This window comes from Pundamilia nyererei, unplaced genomic scaffold (assembly GCF_000239375.1).
Source record: "Pundamilia nyererei isolate P.nyererei 1_Seehausen unplaced genomic scaffold, PunNye1.0 scaffold00123, whole genome shotgun sequence".
NCBI lineage: Eukaryota > Metazoa > Chordata > Actinopteri > Cichliformes > Cichlidae > Pundamilia > Pundamilia nyererei.
The window spans coordinates 84,215-98,472 of NW_005187524.1; the positions used below are offsets into that span (position 1 = coordinate 84,215).

Below are 14,258 nucleotides of genomic sequence, written 5' to 3' on the forward strand. Positions count from 1 at the left end.
TGAAACTTTGCTCCTGTTATTTTTATTAAGTGTCTGTATAATTTGTCACCCACTAGAGACCATCCCTGCATCTCATGGGGCAGCCTTAGCAAGACCATCCCGATTCTCCTGTTTTTCCCTGAAGCTGTTGTTTCAAAAGATGGAAGCATATCTTCTGTTGGAGGTACAGTGCAGAGTAATAAAAATGTCATTTTGGAGCCTATAAAAGTTCAATGCTAAGAATATCTTGTTGTGCTTTTTGCACAGAACGATATAATATGGCCTTCAAGATTGTGCGCACAGAGAGCCGCCTGGTACGAGAAATACTCACCAATCACGGATTCCATGAGGTAATGTTCTCACTTAAATCGTACAACTTTAACAGATAATCTTGTAAAAATACATTGTTTTTCTTTTTTTCTTTCTTTTTTTTTGCGGCACATGCAATTGTAGGATACGCTTTACTGTAGGTCTGTTAATCTTCATTTGACTGCTGGTGACAAAGCCCGGGAATGCACCCATGGAAAAAAACAAAATGACCTCAAAAAGCATTAATCTGGTTTCACGAGGGCACACATTCCCCGTTATTGCTCTCTCCAAGCAGCTACAATTAATTCCCTTTTTATTTCATTTCAATGCTTCTCGACTGCTGCTAACCCATCATCAAAAGGCAGACGAGTGTCTACCGCAGCCCGGACAGAGCCAAACTTTAATAAGCCTTTATTGCGAACATCTGGCTCTCCACGGGACGCGGACAGAATGGCCATGTGAATCCCGCCTCCTAACAAATTGTTGGAAAAATGCACAAATAAAGAGATAAAATAACATGACAGTGATGGAAATCTGTGAACTGGCCTTCCCTTTTGAGATCGTGTCAAAAGCGTAAGTCGTACAGTAGTTCGTGGGGTTAGTGATGGGGTAATGGTGGTGGTGCTGGAGTCTGTTTCTTAGATTCAGCCGAGCAATCAAACGTGATGGACGTCAGAATACGATGCTTCTGTTAGTGGCTGGAAACTCTTGAGAGCTTACCCTTTTAATGATCCCTTTGCTGGTGTATTTTACTTTTTGTGCGCTAAATCAAAATCATTTCATCTGGCTTGTCTGCTCAGTTCAGTCTTGCTATTTTTCAGGTTCACCCAAACAGCAATGACTTCAACCTCATGTGGACAGGGTCTCACCTCAAGCCTTACGTACTACGCAGCCTTCAAGACTTCCAGAAGGTCAACCACTTTCCCAGGTATAATAGAGGTTTCAAATATAGAGTGTGTTTCCACTGTTTCCTCTGTTATAAATATCGCCGTATGAGGCAATGTGTTTGTTGGCTTTCGCTTGCAACGTGCGATTTATTTGGGACCGATGTCTTTATGAAGCATGAAGTGAATCATACCGTCAGGCCCAGGGTGTTCTGTAGCCGTTATGTGTTCCTATATTTGTTCTTCCACACGTCCAGATCGCACGAACTGACACGCAAAGACCGTCTCTATAAAAACATCCAGCGAATGCAACAGACTCATGGCTTCAAAAACTTCCACATTGTTCCTCAGACCTTTGTGCTTCCCGCCGAGTACCAGGAATTCTGCAGTAAGATACCACCCACACATAATCCTGTTCGTCTTAGCAGGGCTATATTTATGACATGTTTACAGTCATTTTGAATGACTGCAGTTCTCTACGTTTCCTGCTTTCCTCTTCTTCTTTTCTTTCTTTTCCTCAGATTGCTTTGCCAAGGACAAGGGCCCGTGGATAATTAAACCAGTAGCATCTTCAAGAGGACGAGGTATCTACTTGGTTAGCAATGTGAGTTTATTTTATTCTTAGACTTCTGTGCCTTTTGAGCCTTAAAATGTGAACACTTCACACTTTTCTCTCCTTTCATTTTCCCCTCTCCCCAACCGGTCACACCAGATGGCCACCCTCCCCTGAGTCTGCTGCCATGGCTGCCAAGTGCTTGTTCATAGCAGATAATTGGCTCCCTGGCCTTCTGTCTGTAGTGTTTTAGTCTTTTCCTTAACATACAATGTGTACTGTGGCTATTACACTGTTTTAAATGGCTCTGAGTCTAATTACATTTTTTAATTCTAAACTTCAGTTGTCAAAACTTTCAGAGGACTTCAGTGATATAATAAATATAATTTGACAGAAAAATACTTCTACAAATTCCACCTCGTTGTTTGTTCCTGGAGCTTTGTGGCTACAAACCTGAGTGGTCATCGAGGAAAAAAGAAAGCAAATTAGTGGACTTTGTGTTGCAAGTATGCTGCCAACCTAGTGTTTTTGAAAGGTTAAGAGTAAACCTTAACCTTTAAGTAAAGTAATTTTGAGTCACGGTTATAGGTATTTTTCTTTCTTCCTTAATTCCCTGTGTAGTTTAGTCTTGGTATACTTGGTACTGCTGATCCCCAAGTTTGGACTTCTTTCCCACCTGTGTTTGAGCTTGGTGTGACTGCACTGGCGTGTGTTTGCAAAGATGGGGAAAGTTATTCCACATTGCTTTTATGTCGGACTAGTGTCGGATGTTGGAACTCGGAAGTGATGTCACTCCAGAGTTAGTGCATTCCAGTGCTAAAGTTGGAAAAGCGAGAACAAAAACAGGATTTGTTTTGATTCTTAGCGAGGTAAAGCCATCCAGGTATCACAAGCAATACAACATAATACTTGTTTTTTATGTGGGGTGGCTGTAGCTCAGGAGGTAGAGTAGGTCATCTGCTGATTGTCTGCTGATCAGAAGGTTGGTTGTTCGATCCCTGGCTTCCCCGGTTTGTATCTATTAGAGTATGAATGTTAGTTAGAAAGTACTGAAAAGCATAGAAAAGAGTCTGTGTGTGAATGAGTGAAAAAAGTGCTTTGAGTGCTCCAGGAGAACAGAAAAGCACTATATAAGAATCAGTCCATTTACATACTTCAAACCAGCATTGGCGCACATTCTTGGGTAGAGCCTGGTCAGTGCTTTGTGTATAGCTTTTTTTATCAAGTCACAAACATACAACATTGGCTATGGAGATTTTGCAGTTCTAGTTGTACTACTGTTTACAGTAGTACACTTTACATTCATTGCCACCATTGCAGACTGTTAACTGGAGGTTGGTGGGGCTTCTCTGACTTTCCAAATAGGAAATATGAGTTGAAGGGGGCATTCGAGATTAAATTTCGGACCAGGGACTCAGAAATCCTGATTTCTGACCTAATCTGGAATCCACAGTTCTTCTCCCCAAAATAGCCTTTTCAAAAAAATAAAAATAGTGTTGGCATATTTGTAAAGTATGAAAGATAAAACAACACTGAACACAATTAACTGAATCTTTCTTTGTTAATGGGGACTCCAGCACTGGGACTAGTGTTTAATAGTAACTACAAAGCTAAAGCCAGCAGAGTTTAAGAATAGGTTAACACGGACTGAGAAACGGGGAGAAGAAAACAGCTAATCTTAATGCCAAGCAAAGCTCAAAACAATAATACTGACTGTCAGTCAGCTCTTCTGTTGTGTGTGTGTGTGAGAATAAACCATGTGCAAGCATGAATTCGCATTAAGGGTAAAACCTTAGTGGGAGTTAACTATAAGCACACTGACATAAAAAAGCACCATGTGAACTCAAACAGTCACTTGGCCAGATGTTATCTAAGTGTGGGGGTTGCACTGATACAGCTGTCTTCGAAGTAAGTATCAACCAGCGTTTCAGACATTAATAAGCTTCGCGGAGTAAATCACACACTTTCAAGGCCCCGGGCTCTTGGAGGAGCTCAACAAGGTTCTCACCCTTGGAAAACATGTGCACGATTCTTCTTCTTCTCAGGCATTTTTATGAAACAGTGGAAAGAATGTCAGAGCGATATTTGGAGAAAAGAAAGAAATACGTTCATCTTTTTTGCTTTGCTTTTTCTCTGAACTGTAGCCAGCGCTGAGGTTACTCCAACTCCTACCCCCCCCCCCCCCGCCCTTTACCCCATCTCTTCTCCTCAACTTCACCACCTGCAACACATTTCAACCTCATAAATGACCCATCTCCCACCACCAGATTGTGTTTTTATAGGCTGTTATTGAAGCTTGACCCGCTATGACCAGCGTCACTGAAACTTTTCTTCATCTTATTATCCTTTGATGTTTATGGTTCACTGCAGCGTCTCGTCAGCCCAGTGAACTTGAGTATTTAATGCAGTTCTATATGAATCATTCGTGGTGTTGTAGCTTTAAACTTGTGATAAAATACTGCCCGCATTTTCTTCTGTGTTCATCATATCTTCTTTTGTGCGTCCTGCTTCTCATCTACAGCCAAATCAGATTTCCATGACTGAAAACATTTTGGTGTCTCGCTATATTAATAACCCGCTACTCATTGATGGTGAGTTGTTACAGTTATATTTTTGCTATTTTCTTTTGACAGATTTGCACTGAACAATTTTATGACTTAATCTAATTGTTGTTTTTACAGGGTTCAAGTTTGACGTTCGTTTGTACGTGTTGGTAACGTCTTACGATCCTCTCCTCATCTATGTGTATGAGGAAGGCCTGGCTAGGTGAGTGTTTTTACCTTTGAAATGGTGACTAATACAATAGAAGCTATCTCCTGGTGCTTTTACATAAGATTTTATGTTGTCTTTTTGGTATCCATCCATCCATACAGCCATACATCTTGCTGTTTATCTGCTTCTAGCTGATAGAGACGGTAATTTAAACAAATATATATAGACTTCCCTTTCTCCAGCCACTTCCTCAGCTCTTCTGGGCTGTGTTACCAAAGTGTTCCTGATTTAGCTGAGAGACAAATTCTTTTAAGTGTGTCCTGGGTCTGCCCCAGGTTCTCCTACCGGTATACCCCAAGACACCTCACTTAGGAGGCACTCACAATGCTTCTTATGTAGAAGTCACCTTAACTTGATGAGATGACGATCAAAGTCTTCACTTTTATTTTTTTGCAACTGAAAAATAACAGTATGTTACGTCTTTATGATTCAACACCTACATTTCCACTCTGTGTTGTTTGCTGTTGCTGGCGTCGCCACATCACGATGCATTTGATTGACACACTTCAACTGCAGCTCACACACTTCTCAGAGTCATCCATAGGGTTGTATTTGACTTTCTAGTTGGTCAGTTCTGGCTGGATGGCATAGATAGAACAATAAGTCACCATCATCTTCATGTCCACTCAACACATTCTTTTACTAAATATAGGTTCTTTCTCTCTCCTAAAACCACCAGTTATCAATTTAAAATTCAGGGATGTGAGATTGTCCTTGCCTCTCACTCTGTCAGCCCTGCGAAGGACTAGCGAGCTGTCCTCTTGGCTTCTGACAGTTTGAATAGGCTCCCCTAATTTAGATAAGTGGTTAACCAACATGAAACTTCCTGTTTATATGTGTCACGTTATATTAGGTTTTTGTGCCACGTGTTGTTAAGGAAAACCTTGTTTATTATTATGGATCCAGCGGGACTTTGTGAAACACTACATTCATCTTCCTTTAGCACCCACAAGAGGGCAACCTAAACTGTGCAGACTGCCTGTGTGGAGCGTGTGGCTTTGGCCACTTTGAAACAAAGCGCTCTATTGTTTCACTTGTAGGATGTGCTAATCAAATGTTTGCTGATTGTGACATTGTTCAAAGCTCATATCTATCACGACTTTATGTAATTGCGCTCGAGTTATTAGGCCTGGGTGTTCAGAGCAATAATAATTTCTTTAACAAGAAAGGCTATTGTCAGACACGGTTGGGTCAGGAGAGGGTTGATGATTTATAGAATGACTGGCTCCTCACCTCGCTCTGATAGAGGTGCGTGCTCATGCTGGAAACACAGTGCCACTTCCATCTTATTTGCTGGCTTCATTATCAACTGTTTTCAGTAAATCATGGCCGAATCTTGAATCCCACTTTTATCTCCTGACATTCCTTCACATGTGTTGGTATTCAGGTACATGGTGTGTGCCAAAGGAATTCTCATTATTGCACATGTGGCATCCACTCCTCTCAAACACTGCCAGAAACTAATCTCTTTCCCAAGTGCCCTTATTATTTATAGTCAAGTGTCTTACAAATGTGGATGTTACGGCACATGGATATGTAGGGGAATAGTTGGATTACGTAGAAGGATTTTTCCCCCCCTTTTTCCTCTTGTGTAAATAAACCCTGCTCCTTCACAGATTTGCCACAGTTAAGTATGACAGGACTTCAAAGAACATCAAGAACACATTCATGCACCTCACCAACTACAGCGTGAACAAAAAGAGCAGCGATTATGTCAGGTAAGTCCCTTCAGTGATCAAAATACAACGCGGTGCTGTTACGGGAAGGCTCCCCCTCTGACTCATCCATTTATTACAGCTGGAGTGTTTGAAGCTCATTTCTTTCTTTTCAGTTGCGATGACCCCGAAGTTGAGGATTATGGGAACAAATGGAGTATGAGTGCAGTGCTGAGGTATTTGAAGCAGGAGAGGAAAGACACCACATGTGAGTTAGACCTTCACCTTGTTCTTTTCATTTTTAATATCCATGCAATGACGACAGAAGTAACTTTTCAATCTGTTTTCTTTTTTAAAATATCTTATTTTCCTTTGATGTTTCTGTCGCAGCGCTGATGAAGCAAGTTGAGGACCTCATCGTCAAAGCTGTACTGAGCGCTGAGCTACAGATAGCCACTGCCTGCAAGACATTTGTTCCTCACAAGACAAACTGCTTTGGTAATCGTTTCCTATTCTTCTTAAAACTGACTTTTTTCCCCAGCCACAGTTAAAACAATCTAGTCCCCCAAAATATGCTTACACCTGCTACAGCCACTGTGAATTATGGGATCCAGCTGCGTTTCCAAAAGAATTTGCTAAAATTCTGAAAGACTAGTCTGAATGTGAAGGCCATCAGCACAAATGTGGCTCCTCAAGAATTTCTTTTGAATGAAATTTGAACTCCGGGGGGAAAGAAAATCTCTTTTTGCTCACGGTGCAGAAGCACTCACACATACTTAGTCATACATATTACCACACCCCTCACATTTCTCTTCAGCTTCAGATTCATTGTCCAGCAGCTCCTCCATACTATTTGTCCACTGAACCGTGCTGAAGTTGTAGACATTCATTCCTCAGTGTGGAACCTTCCTGCATGTTTGCTGCCCTCTGACTGGCTGCCGGGTCGTGGACGGCCTGTTGACTGAAGCAGGAATTTTCTTCCTCTCCTCTGTTGCCATTCAGCCTGATTTAGACTGACTGTTTTCTTGGCTAGTCTTGCCTTGCAGTGGGCTCGTGTGAACTCCATTTTGGAGCCATTACCCATGTTAGTGTTGGCACTAATTGTCTGCGCTCTTTCTTCGTGTCTGGCAGCCTTTCTGAGATTTTGGGTTTGAAAGCGAGTACGCTGGCCTAGCTTCTCTCAGCACCACTGCCTCTTTTTCACTCTCTCCCCCCCTTTTCTCTTGCTGTTTCTTCTGCCGCGTTATGTTTATAATTCGCCCTTTCATGCTCACATTCTCCTCACCTCTCAGACGTTAGAAAAATAAAGGACTCCACAGTTGTGACAGGCCTCTTAGACGTAATAGTCCTACGATGGGCGGTTGTTTGGGCTGTACTGGATGCGTATCAGCAAAATATAACCATCAGACATTCGCCTGCATAAAGATGCTATCTGCACCCTGAGCATCACTGCAAGGTTGAGAAAACACACATTAACCCAGGGTGTAAAGGTGACCATGCAGGTATTTACTTACCAAGCCTCAACCTGGCTTTCATACATACCTGAGAGACACTGTATACAACGCGATGACATATTTTTGGAGAGAGGGGGTGAAAAACAAGAATGGATAAACAGGTTTGCTCCTGTTCTCATTCATTATTTTTGTGCTTGTATTCTGTTTTTGTGTATTGTTTTTTATTTTATTTTAAATGCATTCACAAAAATGCTCCACATATGCATGCAAACAGCACACTAGCAACTGAATCTGATCTTGCACCAACCTGTAGACGAGTAAGAATGTGTTCCTGTTTTATATTGTTTTGTTCATAGCCTGCTTTGAAACTGAACTAAAGGTGAACAAGTGGTAAGAGGTGTTTACATTAATATTGCAGAAACCCAAGTCTGCTTCATGTATACAGTAGCTGGACTGAACAATAACAATTAGGTACTGCACCTTTTGATTAGGACCCATAATATTCTGGAGTCTGTTGTGAGCATGGCCATTATCGTACTTCATCCGTATCAGTTTACGGTTGAATTTAGTGCAGTTTTGTTGTCTTAGATGGCCTCAAGCAAGTTAATTACAGCATTCATAGTCTATTTACAGGATTATATTTCCAAAGATAGACAGTAGACCACCCTCATCCTTTCTCTGTTGATCTGTCTCTCCCAGTGTGGTCATGTTGCTCTCTGTGTGTATATGCATACATTATGAACACAGGAACATGTAGAAACCAGTATAAACCATGTGTTTTCCAAACATACAAGCTTAAAGCTGTCTAAGCTTCAGGCAGTCCAGTCCGATATCTTTGTGGGCTTCTTTTTCTTGTCCCTGAAATAAAAACCCACCCTAACCACCTGGGAGTCATGTTCACTCAGCCACTGTCAGCTCCTTTGCTTCTCCTCTTTCACTTATCCTTACTATACTTTTCCACTTCACAGCCACCACTATCCTCAGCCTTCTTCCTGGCATGCCTGTAATAGTAAACAGGTAAAGCGTCAGAATGCGTGGCAACAAATGCATGTGTGTTAGCTCAATGAACGCGCTGATAAAAGCAGCCATTGTTTAGAGTTTTAATACAGTCTGTTGCTTGTCTGGAAGGGAGCCATGCGAGACCATAAAGCACATTATAATCTTAATTTACTGCAAATTGTTCCCTGCCATTTTAATGTCCATTAATGGCTTTAATACAATGTTTATTGTTTTCCAATTGGATTTCTTCCCTTTGCTTGAATTGCACGGTGTGTCTAAATGCACATACTGTAACAAAATCTTTTTATAGCTCCGTAATGTCTCATGTGGGAAGAAATAAAAACAGCAGTTTTTTCGTTTTACATTGTAAGGAGTGGGTGTAAGTGTGTGTGTGTGAGTGTGTGTCTGTGGAGAGAAAATGCCACCCATGCAGCTCTTTACCGCTGCTGTGTGATTAATGGACAGGGTTTTTTGCTGAGAGATGCTGATTATGAGATGTTTTGACTAAGATCTGATTAGCCAAGCCAAAGGCCTATTTTATTACACACAAAACATTCCACTTACTGGTCCTATGTTTCACTGAACGTCCCTCATTAAGTGCTGAGTGTGGTTGGATCTCCCGTCTGCGAACCACTCTGCCTGTCTTACATTTGTCAGATACTCCCACACTTCACTGCGGCACAGCGTTTGTGTTCCTATGATGACAGTGCAGCTGCTGTGTAACTGAGTGTTTTCGAGAATGATTAATGGTTTTGGGTCCCACTATCACAATAACGCTATAGAGTGTTAACAGCGACTTAATTTGTTGTCCTGGGAGTGTTTTCTCGATTGTGGCTCTGAGGCGTGCCTGTTAAGCTCCTTGCGACAGCAGTGAAACAGTTCAGCGCCATTAATTTATTTCTGAATTTAATTGTCCTTGCTGTGAAAAGAACACACATGAAGGAAATACTTTATGTTGATGTTGTTATTGTGGACCAACAAGCTGCATGGGCAGGGTGGGGGAGATCATTGTTTTTGGGCGTTTGTCTGTTGTGGTGAATTTTCCAGCAGCGCCCATCCAATAACAAAAAAGAAAGCAAACCAAAAAAACCCTCAAAAAACTCTTCATCATCCCTTTTCTCTGTCATATTTATTCCCTCCCTCCCTCCCTCTTTAATGGGTGTGATGTGGATGTTCGCTGCCTCTCGTCTGCTTGTCTGTGATGCTTGTTGTGGGCTCTCTGTGGGCACATTTAAAAGTGCTCTCCTGGCAGCGGTCGAGCCGCAGAACAAACGTGCCTAACAGTGAGCGCTTCGACAGGCTCACAGGGAAGGAATGGCGTCTGCTACTAATTGGGGGAAAATTTGTGACACATGGAGCCTGCATGTCGGGGGGGACGGTGAGGTGGTGTAACACCTCCTGGTTTTTTCTTTTGTTGTTGTTGTTTTTTCTCCCTGTTGTTGTGGTGCCACTGAAGTGAGAGCGTAAGCTAAGCCATTTTATTCCAGCGCTCTTGTCTATAAGCTTTATGATACACACACTCTCTCCCCATCTTCCTATAAAAGTGGATTGAATGGTATAAAGCTAGCAAGTGGAAAATAAAATGCTTTGCTAAGTGAGCACTGCTTAGCAGTGGGGGTCCCGTCCATCCGCAGAAGTTAAAGAAGGTAAAGACGGCAGTGGCAGCTTATGTTGCAGCTTTTGGCTTGTGGGCGTAAGGCAGACTTTGCTCATTTCCATCACGAAAATAGTGTTTGCACTTTCACCAATTTGGACCCTATGACACTACCATAAGTTCAGCTCTCAGTGCATGTGATATACAGTGACCCAGTGATATTGTGCTTCCCTGATGTAAAGAAATGTTCTCAAGGTGTGTCCTGAAAAAATTACATTTAACAAACTCATTCAAAGGTACAGTAAGTCATTCTTTGTTATTTAATAGAAAAAAGAATGTTGCACTCATTAATATACATAGATTAATGTGCAACTACATCTTCTAGCAAACTGATACATTCTCATGAATGTAAAGAATTAATCCACTAAAAATATATAGGAGCAGGTGCCAGTGTGTGGATTTCAACATGTTGCCCATCATCTCGAATAAAGTGGCTGAGATGGACATCGATGTTCCGTCTAATCAAATTTTATTTATGTGGCGAGAGATCAGTCACTAGCTATTCAGGATATTCTCAACAACTTATAGTATCGCTGTCAGTAGACAGAAGTGAGCTTTACTGACTCATCGAGTTCTATCAGACCTTTTCAGCCTTCTCCAGTGTAGATCGATGTGGACACAAAGCATGTAGACAGCTGAGGTAAACAGAGGACTGACCGCCTATACTCACTACACATGAACAACAGCCAGAGTTGTTTGTCCTACAACAGCCACTATATCTGGGATTATGAATTGAAATAATGCCGCGTTCCAGATACCTCGGAACACTCCCAAGTTAGGATCTTCCAGAAAAAGCTAGGAGAAACAGGATTTCTTTTGGTTCTTGGCAAGGAAGAGTCATTTAGGTATCACTAGAAATACAGCATACTTATTTTTTGCACTTAAAAAACACATTCATGTATCGAGCCTGATCAGTTCTGTGTATGGCTTATTTAGCAGTGGAAGTACAGATTAAAAATTCACATTTTTACAAACAGTTAAATTCAGCACCACCTTCTTGGATTACTAAGTTGGGGTATGTCAATTTGTTCTGATTTTTCAAGTTTCAGTCCGAGTTGAGGGGGCGTTTCACAAAAAATCTCTGAATGGGAACTTCCGACTTATTCAGCAACGCACCATAATAAAAGAGAATTCAGTATTCAGTTGACTGCAATCTGAAATCTATTAACACCTAGTGGAGAGATTTTAAACACTGTTCCTTTAATGTTGAAAATAATTTTATTTACAGCAAACAAGAACCCTATGCCACAATTTCAGTTCAACATATTTTCTCTGTTGGTCCAGAGCAGATTTGTTTCTTACAAAAACTGCATGACTGTTGCATTTCTTTTCAACAGAAACAGTTTATTCATTCAAACACGAATGAGCAGACAGCTTTACATTGCATGCGGATAGCCTATAAATTACATACACCAAACAGACATGTTTGTATGAGTCATGTTTTCGCCATATAACGAAATCCATATAACCTTTTATAAGCATATGCTCCTATAACCCATTTATCACTCACAGAAAGGAAATGTAACATCTGTCCTCAGATACAAAATGCATTTCATTCTAAAATGAATTGAAAGTAATAAATGGAGACCCGCATTTTTTACCAAAATGAACAAAACTTCTTGACCATTTCTGATGAATATCAAGCAGTTTTACTTGACATCTGCCTCCAGGTTTTTATTTTTTGTTCCAACATCTGCAAGTTATTTAGACATGCTCCAGTGTACATACTATACACATCTCATACAACTCATGGTTTGTTTAATGGTTAACTTCATGAGTTTTTAACTATATACAACATCACATAATTATATTTACTCATCCTTTTAAACTTGATCTGCTCTGTTTTATCAATGTGATACTGAGTGTAAAGCCGGGGCCACTGGTGGCTGTCATGCTGGCTTTTGTGTGCTTAACACTGGCATTGACCTGAGATGTTAGAACAAACAGTGCTGCTTACAGCAGCTTTGAAACCTCCAGCCACCCAGGCCTATTCTCAACATAGCCTGTTCTTTTGAAGTGCCATTAGAGGGATTTTTTCTCTGCCTCTTTGGCTGGGCTTCACGCTATCCCTGTAAAATACTGCGGTTTCCCTGCACGCTGCTGCTGGGGCCGATGGCTCGTTGGCTTATTGGGTGACACTCCCCAGAACAGTGTGAGGGCTTTCATATGACACATAGGGCAACTCTGCCACTGTGAGCCATATATCAGTCAGTGAAACAGGAGAGAAAATTGGAGTAGAGTGGATTAATTTTTACATGGGGAACTGCCTGACCACTTTTTTATTGTGTCACTCAGTGCTCAGCTATAACTGGGGTGAAATATATACTATAATAATATATTGTCTAAGGCTTTCTAATTCCCTAGATTTTGCCACTGTAAGTCATGGTCCCAGTTTAGTATCTGAATTTATTTTCCAAGTTAAAAAGATACTAACTTATGATGGTGCTGGAACTCTTTCTGGTGACCATTAGGGCAGTGTCCTTCTAGGTAATATCTAATGAAACTATGTACATTTGACTTTAACCTTCTCAACCAAAATTATTTGCTGGACAGTTTGTTTTTGAGCCACCATCTTATGTAAGAATCTTCATGAGAGATGTGTGTATATATGCTTGGTTAAAGCATTTGAGCCAGCCCCTCAGTAGCAGGCACTGGTAAATGTTTCTTTCTTGAATGATTGGGTATATAACATGCGTGTAATCAATAGCAGAAAGTCATGGGCCATGTTGCCAGATGCCACATAATGAGGTTGTGACAGAACTCTGGAAGTGCTTCTGACTTTGATATCCTTCATCCTTTAACTGAGCAGATCTGGGAGATTTTTTCTTTTTTTTTTTTAGTAATCCTGTTTCTGCTGACTTCTTTGTCTGCAGTAAAACCTTTTGATTCATTTTGTGTTTCCCTCTATAGAACTGTATGGTTTTGATGTGCTCATTGACTCCAACCTCAAACCCTGGTTGTTAGAGGTGAACCTTTCTCCCTCCCTAGCCTGGTGAGTGACTCAATTACTGTATTAAATTGTTGTCATTTGTTATTTCAGGAGGATCTCTTTTCCAAAACACGCAGTACTTTGCAAAAGTATTGAGACACCTCTCATTTCTTTATTATAGTTTGCTTCAAAGGAGCCAGCCTTTCTTTTATTATTTTAAAGTGCTCTTGAGCAGTAGTTCTCCATGTAAAATGTAAAGCTGTAGGTGTTTTTTTTTTTTTATCATCTCAAGGTTGTAAAATGTTCCTAATTTCAGTGCCATGTTGAAGGCACTCAACTGATGAGCATTTTAGTCTGACATTATATGCCAATAATGTTTTTGTTTGTGAAATCTGCTTATTTACAGTGATGCTCCCTTGGATTTAAAGATAAAGGCCAGCATGATTGCAGACATGTTTTCACTTGTGGGTGAGTGCATCCGGCAGGAATGAATGCAGCTTATATTTAATTCCACAGTTTTGCACAAGTGGGTGGACTTTATAGACAATCACTTCATTTAAAATGTGCACTTTGAGCTTGATGTAGACTAGCATAGGAAATGCTGGTGAATTAAAGTAGCCTCAGGCCCTGATACCTCACACATTGGTGTTTGACTATTAGGAAGCAAGTGCTTAGGCATAGATAAAAGCCCTTGTAAGAATGTGTACAGGTATTGGTGAATGGGGCTTGTAGTGAGAAAACACTTTGAGTGCTTAAATAGAAAAGCGCTATATAAGTACCAGTCCATTTACATGTCTGTATCTCCATATTATCAGCCACTAAATAAAAATCAAAGGACAAATCTTGGGAGAATATCGACATTAAAAGCTATGGGGAAAAAGTAAACATTAACAGATGTCAGGTTTAAAGCAAACAGTTGCATTGGTACATGTTAACAATGTTAAAAGGGCAGTTAAGGGAGCCTTTTTGGAACTTTGTAGGCATGGCCTGCATTTGTATAGCGCTTTTCTAGTCCATAGGACCCCAAAGCGCTTTACACTACATTCAGTCATCCACCCATCCACACACAC

At 40.9% G+C, this 14,258-nt stretch overlaps 1 protein-coding gene across 4 annotated transcripts in view; it reads left to right on the forward strand.

The window, feature by feature from the left end:
- ttll5 (tubulin tyrosine ligase-like family, member 5) overlaps window positions 1–14,258 on the forward strand; it is a 56,618-nt gene that overhangs the window by 3,786 nt on the left and 38,574 nt on the right. For all 4 annotated transcript variants that reach the window (XM_013913276.1, XM_005742704.1, XM_013913278.1 and 1 more), the window contains exons 3-14: window positions 57–163; window positions 247–329; window positions 1,110–1,216; window positions 1,430–1,560; window positions 1,694–1,776; window positions 4,247–4,316; window positions 4,407–4,491; window positions 6,114–6,215; window positions 6,329–6,420; window positions 6,543–6,650; window positions 13,170–13,251; window positions 13,595–13,656. In XM_013913276.1, the coding sequence (XP_013768730.1) occupies window positions 57–163; window positions 247–329; window positions 1,110–1,216; window positions 1,430–1,560; window positions 1,694–1,776; window positions 4,247–4,316; window positions 4,407–4,491; window positions 6,114–6,215; window positions 6,329–6,420; window positions 6,543–6,650; window positions 13,170–13,251; window positions 13,595–13,656 (1,112 nt within the window). The remainder of the gene's footprint in view (window positions 1–56; window positions 164–246; window positions 330–1,109; window positions 1,217–1,429; window positions 1,561–1,693; window positions 1,777–4,246; window positions 4,317–4,406; window positions 4,492–6,113; window positions 6,216–6,328; window positions 6,421–6,542; window positions 6,651–13,169; window positions 13,252–13,594; window positions 13,657–14,258) is intronic.